The 12,586-nt window shown below is 42.4% G+C and overlaps 1 protein-coding gene across 4 annotated transcripts in view; it reads right to left on the bottom strand.

The window, feature by feature from the left end:
- Positions 1 to 12,586, bottom strand: part of TACC2 (transforming acidic coiled-coil containing protein 2) — a 140,357-nt gene that overhangs the window by 21,488 nt on the left and 106,283 nt on the right. For all 4 annotated transcript variants that reach the window (XM_069864098.1, XM_069864096.1, XM_069864097.1 and 1 more), the window contains 6 exons: positions 10,936 to 12,256; positions 8,033 to 8,068; positions 6,573 to 6,633; positions 5,339 to 5,546; positions 1,024 to 1,085; positions 140 to 255 (listed from right to left, as the gene is read on the bottom strand). In XM_069864098.1, coding sequence (XP_069720199.1) covers positions 140 to 255; positions 1,024 to 1,085; positions 5,339 to 5,546; positions 6,573 to 6,633; positions 8,033 to 8,068; positions 10,936 to 12,256 — 1,804 coding nt within the window. The remainder of the gene's footprint in view (positions 1 to 139; positions 256 to 1,023; positions 1,086 to 5,338; positions 5,547 to 6,572; positions 6,634 to 8,032; positions 8,069 to 10,935; positions 12,257 to 12,586) is intronic.

The following is a 12,586-nucleotide window of genomic DNA, read 5'->3' as shown; positions in this document are numbered from 1 at the left end:
CAGATGGGAATCTATTTTTAAACAAATAACTCGGCAACTCAGAGGCAGCGCGAGGAGGAACTGCCTGTGTACGTGCCATGATGGCAACCCAGTTCCCTGCCATCCTTTCCCACCACTGAATCTGCTTGTGGTGACCTACCCTGAGCATGGCGTGGTGGAATCTGACAGCCTGACGGGAGGCGATTTGACGGGGCTCTCCTGCTGTGCATCAAACATTAGGTACAAAGATTGTTTCTTCAGGGTGCTATCATCCTGCTGGCGACAGGAGAAGAAAGGCTCATTAAGCAACTCAACCGCTTTCCATTAAAGCTAATTCAGGTCACTGAAGTGCCCAAATGACTTGACAGACAACTCATAACTCAGGGCTGTAGTAGAGTCTATGCTAACTGACACGGAGATGAGCCCTTTAAGGAACAGCTAGAGGAGAAAACCTAAACAGTTCACTCTTTGTAATGGCTCTTCTTCTCCCCCTCTGGGGTTCATCAGATTGCTGGTCCTGCCAAGCTTCTCACCAGTGTAAGCACCTGACTTACATGCTTTATTTTCCTCCCTTCCCTTGCGGATAAAGCCCATTGGATCTAGTCAAGCCATCAGTTCTACGTATTACTTAGAAGTAGAGCAAAACAACTGATAGCACACAGTACTGCACTCCCTATATCTCATTTATTTGCTGATGATTCCTCCCATCTTTAAAGTTTTACTCTCAGTTCCTCAGAATTAGTCAATAGCTGCTGTAGACAGCTCTGTACTCAGCTGCAAACACTGATCTGCTTTTAATTCCAGAAAGAGCTACTATGATGTTAGTTGAAAACTCAAATAAGAAAATGAAACAAGCTCTGCAGGACACAGGAGAACAAAGCACATGCAATTTACCCCAGTTATGCCAATTTAAAGGAACTGGTTTGCAAATCTGCTACACGCCCATTATAATTAATTTAAGGGGTAGTGAGGCTGGTGGCATTATCACGATCGTATATTATGACAAAGGAATGCAAATGAATGGAAATGGGAGTGAGAACTTACAGGCACAGAGGAGCCTATTTTCTCCATATATTCTATTTCGTATGAGTTGCCATATTCCAGTTCTGCAACAGAAACAAAAAAAGACATTAAATACATGCCAGGAAATTATTTCTGCAGAAGTAAATGAGATCTCATTTACAAGGGCTGTTCCCCTTCTGCTCAAAATTTTCTGAGGTATCAGAAAGAGAATATGCAGAGAGAAAGCAGAAGGTGTGCTGATTGTCCTCAATGAACCTATGAAACACTTCAACCAAATTCATTTGCCTGAAAAATTTCAGTGTTATCAATTTGCTGAGGATTCTGCCCCAGGGGCCAGAACATTAGGACAGTTTCAGAGGGCTTTCAGTGCACAGATGACTTGCCTCTGTAATATTCTCTTATCACAGAAAACACATTTTTCAGCAATTGGTAATGCTGATATAAGTTTCCTTTAACGTATGCAAAAAGATTTCAAAAGCTGTTGAGAAATGAGGTTATTTCTGTTTCTTAATGTTTAGCACACAGTCCTTAATTAAGGATGACTGATGCAGTATCACTGAAGACAAAAAGAATCATAAAATACCTGTATGCTCATTGAAGAAGGGGCGAGACAGCCCAGCTTACTGGGCTGTTATCATGGAATGGTTTGGGATGGAAGGGACCTCAAAGCCCATCCAGTTCCACCCCCTGCCATGGGGAGGAGCACCTACCACTGGATCAGGTTGCTCCAAGCCCCATCCAACCTGGCCTTGAACACCTCCAGGGATGGGGCAGCCACCACTTCTCCAGGTTCTGGGAATCCCCTGTCCTGCTCTTCCTGGGACTTCCCTTGCTCCAGCGACCTCTTGTCTGACTTGATCTAGCGCTTGGCTGCAGAACTTACCGCCCCCACTAAAGATCTGCACCAACTGTATCTCATTTTAGTTTCAGAGGAAAAGCCTAAGGCAGGAAGATTTATAAAGAACCCTAAATCTAAACCCTAATAAAAATGTAAATCTTTATTACTTGTCTACTGATAATCTCTGAATTACACTAGAGGGAACAACCAGCATCGCTTCCCAATCCATGGTCACCCAGTAGCTGATTCAGAGGCAGGCAGACAAAACACATCACAACGGAAAAGAGCGCATAACTTCCTTCACTGAAATAAAAGCAAACTCTACCTTCAATGACACCTTAATTTGAAAATTAAAAACATAATTAATTTGCCCTAATGCTGTATTTTACAGGTTCCATGAGTTAATTCAACAAACCATGCATACAATTTTAGTTGCATTAGAGAATTCTAATGAATTCTAATTAATTCTAATGGATGGCACACTAGCATTTACATTGCAATCACATCCCATGTTAAAATTCTTCTGGATTTGGGCAGCTTTTGAAAAGTAGGGCTTGTGTTCGGAAGATGATGACCATCATTAAAATGCCTGCTCTTTAAAAGGAAAAAACAACTCTAGAGATAATCTCTTACCTGTTCTGTTAAAAATAAAAATTTGAAGGGTGCAATGGGAGTTTAGAAAGTTCAAATTGTTTTTATAAAGCAAAGCACCATGGAGTACAAGCCCTGTGATGCCACAAGTCTACGTATCTTGTCAACCAACCACTGAATGGGAACAGTCACAACCACTCGCTACCAGACGTTGGAAGATATTAATGGTAAAACATCTCAGTGATGAGAACGCCATCGTGCAGGTTCCACACGTTTAAATTCCTGGCACTGTATGTTCTCAGTGGTAACAGGAAGCCAGGTAAGATGGACGACCTCCTGATATCAGAAAAAAGCTTCTTCCCAGAAAGAACAAATCCAAAACTGACACGATGAGTTTCAGGCCACCTACTCAATGCCAAATTGACAGAGAAAGAATGGGAAGCCAGATAACGACATCTAATGTTTAGTAGATGCCTCTCTGTATTTCCTTTACCTATAAACAGCCCAGTGACGTGCACCAGGAGTGTTTCTGGGGCAGCTTTATGACTCCAAAGAGCCATCGGGGAGTGAGCAAACAAGCACACTTGTGAGCAGGAGATGTACTGGCACTGTCCTCTGCTGGCACGGCCGGCAAGGGATCTTCAAGCTGCCTGCAGGGCTGGTTGAGGCTTTGCAATCGCAATCCAAACTGACTTTTGGGACAACACGTATTTAACCTCACTGATTTAAAAAAAGGCAGGACACAGATGGAACTACTTAAACTAGAAACAAAAGGAATAACATGGCTTGCTAAACATGGTTTGTTTTGTCTCATTGCTCTCATCAGTTCCCCGCATAATTAGATGCTATCTCCTCTCCTAGGTAGCTCCTCTAAGACATTGCCTCCCCTCCAAAACCATAGGCTCCACCTACACCTACCTCTATCCATTCAAAAGTACAAATGCCCAGAATACCTCATGGAATAAGAGAATTATCTTTAATAAATACATACAACAGACTTACTAAGTGACGTCCTCCAACTCCTCCTACAAATAGCTGTGCGTTTATGTCAGAGTTTCCTGCTAATCTTTACTGCTCATTTCAGGTCTATGCAGCACAAAAATGGTTACAGGCATTGCCTGCAACAGATGAGAGCTGGATGTATCAGCTGACTCGGGAGTTGGACTGTATCGGTACAAAAGCCGTGTTAGGTTACAGGGTAACACTCACCCCAGTATCTGGGAGGGGTAAAAATATTCCCATTGAGAAACAGCCCTGGAATGACTCAAAGATTTCTCACTGCCACAAAAGCAAGGCTGTCAAGGGAAAAAAAAATATTATTTTTAAGAGATCTGAAGGGCAGAAGCGTTGTTGATTACAATTAGCATGTAATCTGAAACTCTGACTGTACCGTGGCGCACAGACAAGACAATTAGCATTTAATTAGGAGCTTTGCTCACTTTCTTCTACCCAATCTGATAGCTAAAATGATCACCTTGGAGTACTTCTCACTACTCTTTTGTTCCATTTCCTTCCATGTAGTTTCCATTTTCCCAGGTTTGGGGGGCTTATTTTCTAAAAAGTGTTGCTTTAAGTTATTTTTTTAATACAAATTATATGAACCCACAGTCTAAAATTTATAATTTGACAATAAAGCCAAATAGATTTATCCAGTCTGAAACACTTATCTGTACAGCAGACTCAACAGATTCCCCAGGCCACGTAAGCATAAGCATGTGTGCATCAGCGTGTGCAACCCCCTTAAAAACACTGTCATTATTTGCACCTTTTAATGTCAAACACATTTGACCTAATAGCTTAGCAGTTCTGAATTGGGCAAAACCTCCTCAAGTCCAGTCTACAATGGCCTAAAGTAGCTTTACCAGCAGATCAGGAACGAGGTTGAAAGGTCAGGGGAAAAAATTAAGTTCTGATCAAGAAGTAGTTGTTTAAGCCAAGTTCAAATCACACATTCTTCCCACCCACAAAGCTGAAAATCTGCTCTTGGAGCAGACATTGCAAAGCTGTATTGTTTCTGTAAACCTCAAGGAAGGGCACACACCAATTCCCTAAATCCTGTCTCCTCCACATTCCATAGACCTGGAATGACAGCTCTTCTAATAGAAACTTCCAGCTTCAGCTAACAAATGCTTATAGGAAGGAATGACAGGAGAAATCTTAATAAGCTGGTCTAGAAGGAAATTTTGTCTGGTACGTGAATGGCTAACTATCTTTTGCATGGGGTATCCTGGACATTTTTACCATAGAATCATGGAATGGTCTGGGTTGGAAGAGACCTCAAAGCCCATTGAGTTCCAATCCCCCTACCATGGGCAGGGACACCTCCCACTGGATCCAGTTTCTCCAAGCACCCTCCAGCCTGGCTGGCCTTGGTTGGCCTTTTTATGCAGAAAGGTATCTGGAAGCTCAGAATCTGGAGGAGGGGTGGCATGTTAGGGGTCTTAATGCAATACACAAACTTCAAGCAGGACTTTAGCCTGAGACATTCTCCCGTTCTAGAGGAAGAGGCTTGGGCAAAACCAGTAGCTCAGTGACTCTGGATTCAAGAGCTCTGACTAAAAGCAGCATCAGACCCTGGTGTCCTGTGAAGGCACAGAGAGAACAGGTAGCATGCCCAGAACAGAGCATGGCTATAATTAACTGTACAAAACAAGTAAAAGCCTTTCTGTGGAAGGTCCTTTACTTTTCCTCTAAGCTTCCTCTCTACTCTTTCTTGAAAACACCAGGTCAGGCAATAGGGGGTCTCACATTCAGCTCCCTGTGACTGCCAAGTTCCCCAGAATGGTCCAAAGAACATAATTTTTAGTCTGCTTTCAGGAAAGTACATGCTGACATCCTTGAACAAACCAAACCCCTCTCTCAATAAATACATGGCTAGCCGGATGCCGACAGCCCTTTGAAGCCTACCCTCTGTAGGAGAGTTGAACTTCGTCTCATTGACAAACGTAGACAGATCTGATGGCTGCGGGTAATCCTGCTTATCCGTGTTCAGGTCCACAGTCATGCAGGTCCATTTCTGACCGGTCACGGATGATGCCAGCTTCTCCTCATCTGTTGCGTGAACCACCGTGGATATGACAGGAGGTGTTTCTGGTGTTGGCAGTGGAGTGGGATCCTGCAGAAAACAAGGGTGAATTAATTCCATTATCATTCGTTAACACATGGAATCGTTAACTTTCTGAAATCCTTTGCATAATCACGGTATCCTTTTAATTCCATACTCCTTGCTGCAGCTCCGTATAAAATACTTTAATATTGAAGTACTTCATTTAGAACTCTACTAGCAGCAAGTTCTCCCCATATACCTAAACTCTTTGAGGATAAATACCCACATTGCAAAGCTGCCTTGATAATAAGGAAGAAAGAAAACCCAGAGCTGTTTAAACGTTAGGCACTTGACATAAGTGGCACACATCACCAATGACTGAAGGCTCTTGACTACCAAAACCAACGTTTTAGGCTTCCCTCATGGGAGCTTTCATGGGTCCATGAGGTCATGAACCCGTTTCTTCGCTTCCAGGCTGTCAGGCAGCACGAATGAAAGGGTAGGATGGATAAGAGGAAGATGAGCAGCAGCATGGAAGGAGCTGTGCCACATCAAAGCATTCAAGGCTTTGTAGGCAGAACAGTCTTTTTTTAACTCCTCTTCCAAGAAAACTACCTGCTGGCAGTTTAGAATGAGGAATAAAACCATCTGAGCACATGTGCCTGGGAGATCAGCCCACTTGTTTTATTTCTATTTCCGTTCCAGCCCACCAGTTTGATGCACTTCGTTTCTGACGTTCTAATCTAAAAAATCCAGGCTGAATAGTTCCAACTAGTTTGCCTGAAGATATTTATTCATATTTTCAGTCCATTGTAACAGGGCTTTCCTAAGTGCACACACGAACCGTCTAACTGGAACTCCCAGAGCAAAGACTAGATCTAACATATTTGTTGCACATACACTTCTAGAAATGAAAAGTTTCATACCTTATGATTAAAACTCAGTGTGCTATACTTGAACACCAACATGCTTATCTTCTTTACAAAAGCCGTTTCTATTATTAATGTATGATTACACAATTAAATACACAACATTTCCCTTTTTTGCCCCTATAATTACACAAACCACATGCATCAAAACAAGGCAGTTCTTTACCTGAGAAGGAGGATCAGATAGTGGGGATCTTTTTGGTGATTTTTTCACCCTAAATGTATCACTGAAAAAAAAGTTTGAACAGTTAATATGGTGATACCAGCAAAAATTGGGTCATTTCACACTTAGCAAGAGACAGCCAGACAATGCAACCTCTGTAAGCCCTTCTGCTTGAAAATCCCACCCGCCAGGCAGCAGCACCACAGGGAAACATGCCGTTAGTACATATTCTCATCATGCACTTGGAACAGGCCTCGATTCCCCAAAAGCTGAGAAAAGCAGGATTGCCATATTTTTCATGCCAGCTCCTGACACATTTGCAGGAGGGAGGTGCTGCTTGGTTGCCATTCAAATCCCTGCAGCACTGCAGACAACCTCAGGCACATTATTAACTTCTGTCTGCTTTCTCCTCTGAAAATTAGGTCTCTTTCAATGAGAATTAAAACTGTGATAAACTCGTAAGCTCCAATGACCCCATAAATCATTAAGAAAAAGCACGGCGTGCTTTGGATGAACTGCATCAAAACAGACACAGTTCCCAAGGTGTCAGAACGTTACAGATGTGCACAAGGAACTTCTCCCTCTTTAAGACAAACACAACAACAAACATGGCAATCCTACTTCCAGTTCCCCGGAGAGCTCACAGTGCAGAGTGGGCACATGGACACTGCAGCCCTTCAGAACCCCACAGGTTTCAATCAAAAGGAATGAAGAACAAGCATTGTGCCTTGGCATCTCATTACTAATGTTGCCTTTACGTTTATTCACAATCAATCAAAAATATTTCCGTGCAAAGAAATAAACCACTGACCCCCTGTTCTCTGGATGCACATTGCCAGAGTTATTCCAAGAGGGAGAAAAATATCACAACAAACTCATTGTGAAAGACCTCAGGTTTGAACTGAGATGCACGGACAAAAATTAACAGCTCTGCCTGCTCATCCCTGATCAATGCATGGCAAGATCGACAATAGGAATTATAACAGTGGGGTTCAATTGGCAGAGGGTAAATCAATACCACAGCTACAGGGGAAAATAAACTGGACAGCTGAGTATCAGCGTGCTCAAAGCTACTGATTATCTGGTCACAATGCTGGAAGTGATTAGGATAACTTGTTCCTTTAAGAAGGACAAACACTGTGTGGTATTTATGAAAACATGGTTGTACAATGTTATTGAACAGTGGTAGAAATAAAACTTCTGTGCTTTAGCTCAAGGATACAAAATCTATATAATTTTGAAAAGAGGATCTCTTCCGATAGGCAAAGAGAATGAGGCAATAGATTCCTCAAACTCATTCTCGGCCAGGCATTTTACTTAAAATAGCTTTCAGACATGCCAGGAAAGTGAAATAGTTAACATAAAAGATTCATGCTGAATAATAACTGATCATGCTGCAAAATAAATGAGTAAAATTAAAAAGCCCATAAATCAAAGAGGAATGTTAGCTGAGAATTACTTACAACAGAGAACACACAGACATCACATCTTCTACCATCCTAAGACAAATAAGACAAAGAAAAGAGAGACAGACAGAAGGAACTGACAAAAAAGATAAACCTACAAACACTGTTAATGTTAATAGGTTAATGCAATCGGATCATGCATATTTTCTACCTATATAATCTTAACATCTACTTTTTATTATGAAATACAAGCAGAGAAAAAATATTCAGCAAGTCCTTTAATGCTTTCAAATTCAACGTCATATTTTTGACACGCTTTCATCTTAAAAGAACATGTTTTTCCAAGCTGAGGCCTCTGAGTTAAGTTCCTATAATGTACAAACCATCCCTTCCCTGCTGGCAGCCACCTGCTTTCTGCTCAAAACACACAAGTTGTTACTCTATGGGATGTAAAACTGTTCTGTAATGGCAGCTGAGATTAAGGGAAGAGCGCAGTTACGCAGGGTTTTGTCATGTCTGTTGAGTTGTTATTACAGAAACAGCGACTTGACCCTTCCATACCATTTACCCAAGTCAAGAGAGAAAATGACATTTCTTTACATTGCATCTCCCTTGGCTCTGACTGAAATCTAGCTTTGTGTTCCGACAGCACTAACTGACTGCCCCAAACACAGGAACAAATCCTGCCACACAACCAAGGCAAAGAAAAGTCTTCATCCCCTTACAAGGCTGGCGGCTGCTGCTCAGCTCCTCTCACATGCAATGCTCTCCAAAGCCTGGTCCTTCGGCTTCCAAACACTGCCTCCAGTCACCCAACGGCTTCGAGACCATGCCTACACAAGCCACCTATTTTTATTCCTCACTATACACAGGCACTGGGGAAGCATCAACTGCCTCTTGTTCAGAATCATCTGAGCAAGATGATCTGTCTCAAAACAGCTCAGCACCATTGATGTGATTTGCATTGAGCTGCCATCTCTTCTAAAGATCTCATCTTTCCACTTCGAGGTCAATGCTCAGACTGCTGAGCATTTTATTCAAGAACAAAACCTGATTATTTGTATTGATTTAACACAGGTAAGATCTGGCAACTGGCACAGATTCAGAGCAGTACAAGCTTAGCAATGGTTTAAACTCATGCCTGGCTTCTTCACCACTCATAAGGATAACTTAAAAATCGCTCTCTGTTCACGAGGAACACATTTTCAAACCCACTGCTTCCCCAAGAAGCCTTAAGTGGATTGTCTTCTAGGACGCATTATGGCTGCAGGCTGCACTGGGTGTTTCTCTTCTTTGTTAGAAACCACTTGCAAAAGTAGGTTACAGCGCTGCTGCATTGAGCAGACACCACACAATGCAGTGAATGCAGTCCCAGCAAGGGCTGGGAATTCCTGAAAACCTCCAGACCCAAGAACCCATAAGCTCTAGGATAGTTCCACTTCTGCCACCACAACAAAGAGCAGCAGTGAACTTTGTAACTGTAGGACAGGGTCTTCCTGCAATGGATTTTCCCAAGGAGACGTGATTTAGCAGACTCTTTGTAAACTCATGTTGGCCCTGAATTAACAGCTTTGGGATTGGTTCTAATATTTGGAGCAGGAATCAGTCAACTCCACAGCTGCTACTAGAAGACACGGGGGGCTCTGGCTGGCTGCAAGTATCAGACTTCCCTTCTCTTCTTCTGCATTTCCACAGCAAGATTCCAACTGTTCCTCTCTTGCACCCAGACTTTTAAGTCTTCTTGGTTTTGATTGCAGGCTTGGAAAATGAGTCAGTGTAGCATGTACATTAATTTCTGCTAAATTTCAAATATGCCTCAAAAAGAAGAAACATGGGAAAAACAGGCCCCTCCCTCAAAAAAATACCTCAAATGTACAGCTGTCTATACCTTCCATAAATCAAGAATGACCCTAATAAGCAAAAAATGGCACAAGCTTCCTTAAATCTGTCAAGGGAGGTGAATTAGAAGGCTGGAGGGCAGCAGGCTGCTCGGAAAAAGCTGAATCATCTCTATCTCACTCCATAAGGGAGATCATCTTTTGTACTGTTTTACATTAACCACGTTATCTTCAAATTGCCAGGCTTTATAAATTTTTTAATCACATTTTTCTTAGCTAGCTGAAACATCTAAACCATAAAGGGACGTGCACCAAGATACTTATAGACAGACAGGATATCTATTTCATACAAATGGGATCTCAACTTACTGATTACTAACTCCAAATAAACCACGTCTCAGCAGATAAGGCACCGTGCACGCTACCCAGTTAACCACAGAGCCAATGGAAATAGACACTGAGGTTTTTAACCAAATATCTAAATATAACACACTAGAACACTCCTCCTGCAATGTGCCCACTGAGTCTAAAAGCTGGATATTTTTCTAACACGCAGCACTCTGAATTTTAACCCTTCACAGCATTGTAAGCTCTTTCACAGAAAGGAATTTTTTTTTACATTTTTTTCTCCTGTATTTAAAAATTATATTTCAATGCTGCACTCTCCTCTTTCAGGTTATTTTCTTTTAAATACCTGGATAAAACCACCTTCCTGTTGTGTGCAATAGATCTGTCATTGCCTTACTATTTCACATCCCACTCTCAAAACCTACTTTGACCATCTTAAACAGTACCAAATTCCCAAGATGAGGTCACAGGAAACTTGGCACGACACTGATGAAATTTGGCTTTCATCAGATTCAAAGCTACTCTGAGCCCCATAACTTCAAAAATCCGGCTGCCAGACCAGCGACCCAATCTGACTTGAAACAGCCCTGGTTCCCCTCTTCAGTCTGGAAACACCAAGAGAGGTTGGAGGAGAGCACGTACAGTCTCCTGACATGAGTCCAGTTCTGTGGTGACCACGTTCAACAGTATCTCTCTTTCTCTACTCAAATATAATATAAACCAGGTATAACTGTGCTCAGGGGTAGGAATGTGCCTCTGTGCCATTTAACTTACGTTTTTAGTGGCGTCTTCTTCTTTTTTGCAGGTTTATTCAAGTTGTCTCCTTCAGTTCCGTTTGTTTCATTGGCACTGGCTGGTATCTCAAAGGAAGCTGGAGATTTAGAGGGTGAGCTGGCTATCTTGGAAGAAGACTTGAAAGGGTCAACAGAGTCCTCGCACATGTCTGGCTCAAAAGTGTACGTTTGCTGAGGCAGTTTGGGCGATTCTTGCATTTTTGTACTAGAAGAGAATGGGTTAAAATTGGGGTCATCCCACTTGTCGATATCAAAAGTGTAAGAGCCTTTTGTGATAGGGATTTCATTTGGATCCACAGGTGACTTGGTCGGTGTGGTGGGAGCATTGTCAAGCTTTTCCACTGACTTCTTAGTCTTTGGCCTCCGTAGTGGCATTTTAGCACCAGGCTTTTTACCTGCTTTTTTGGGAGGAGGAGTACTCTCCTGCTGGTCTTCACTCCCCCCTTTCTCTTCAGAATAATCGAACTCCAGCCTCACGGCGACACCTTTGACCGGAGGGTCCTCCTGCCCTCCCGTGTCAGGTGGAGTCACCTCCACAGCCTCCGGTGCCGTTGTAAGAGGTAGCGTTTTCTTATTGGCAGGGGGAGAATTCTGTACTTTGCTGCCTCCAGTGCCAAATGCGCTGATCCCTTCAAAACTGTCTGGATCCAACGGGTTGGATCCTTCGGGCACAGGCGGGGCCTCCTGTTTCTCAGCAGAGATTTTAGAAGGATCAGTACATTCGGGCTTTACTGAATCAGCCTTTGCCTCAGGTATGGGTTTATCCTCACCTGAGGCACAAGTTGCTTGTCCAAGGTCAGACAGTTCTTGTGGTGTTTCCTTCACTGGTGGAGCCTCCAGAGGTTTCTTTGCTGGCTGCTTCTTTTTTACGGAAGCTGGTCTGGATTTTTTTGTTCTCTTAAGGGTGCTAGAAGCACTGCTTGAACCAGTACCATACACATCTGCTGCCGGTGCTAACGTCTCACTGTTGCCAAGATAAGATGCTCCATCAAAATCACTTGCCTGCAAGCTAAGAGAGCGAGACAATGTAGATTTGGAAATTGGAACAGAATCAGTGGATTTTCTTCGAACATTCGCTTTGGGATCTCGGTTCTTCGATTCTGGAGAGCTCGGTCCTAAGGCATGGAGAGAATCCACCAACTCAATATTATCGAAGTCCAAGTTGTAAGTTCCACTGCTGGCTATTGGCTTGTCCTCATCGAAGACAGTGGAAAAGGAATGGGAAGGGGGACGGAAAGGGCTTTCTTCAACTGATTCGCTGTGAGAGACATCAGTTACAGTTACAGTTTCTGAACATAACCCTGTGGGAACAAACAAAAGATTGAATTTTAAACACATTTTTAAAACTGGAGCTTAATAAATTTTACTATAATCTAATATTACTCCAAGTAAAAAAAAATTAAAGGGTCAAAAATCATACAAGTGGACTAAGCAATGATTAAAGTTACGTTTCCAATATAAGAACTAGATTTGGGGAAAAAACGGTTCTGTTCTCCCAGGAAAAGAATTCAAGGCAAGTTTCATGAAAACACAGAATATGTATTTGCAATAGCTTCTAGAGCATGTCTTCTAACATAATTATCACTTAGTTAACAAGATCTAAACTAGTTACTGCTTAGTTAGAGAGACTG

The sequence above is a fragment of the Phaenicophaeus curvirostris genome, chromosome 9, assembly GCF_032191515.1.
Source record: "Phaenicophaeus curvirostris isolate KB17595 chromosome 9, BPBGC_Pcur_1.0, whole genome shotgun sequence".
Taxonomy (NCBI): Eukaryota; Metazoa; Chordata; class Aves; order Cuculiformes; family Cuculidae; genus Phaenicophaeus; species Phaenicophaeus curvirostris.
Note: the sequence above shows the minus strand (reverse complement) of the source record. Positions and strands in the feature narration are given on the sequence as shown.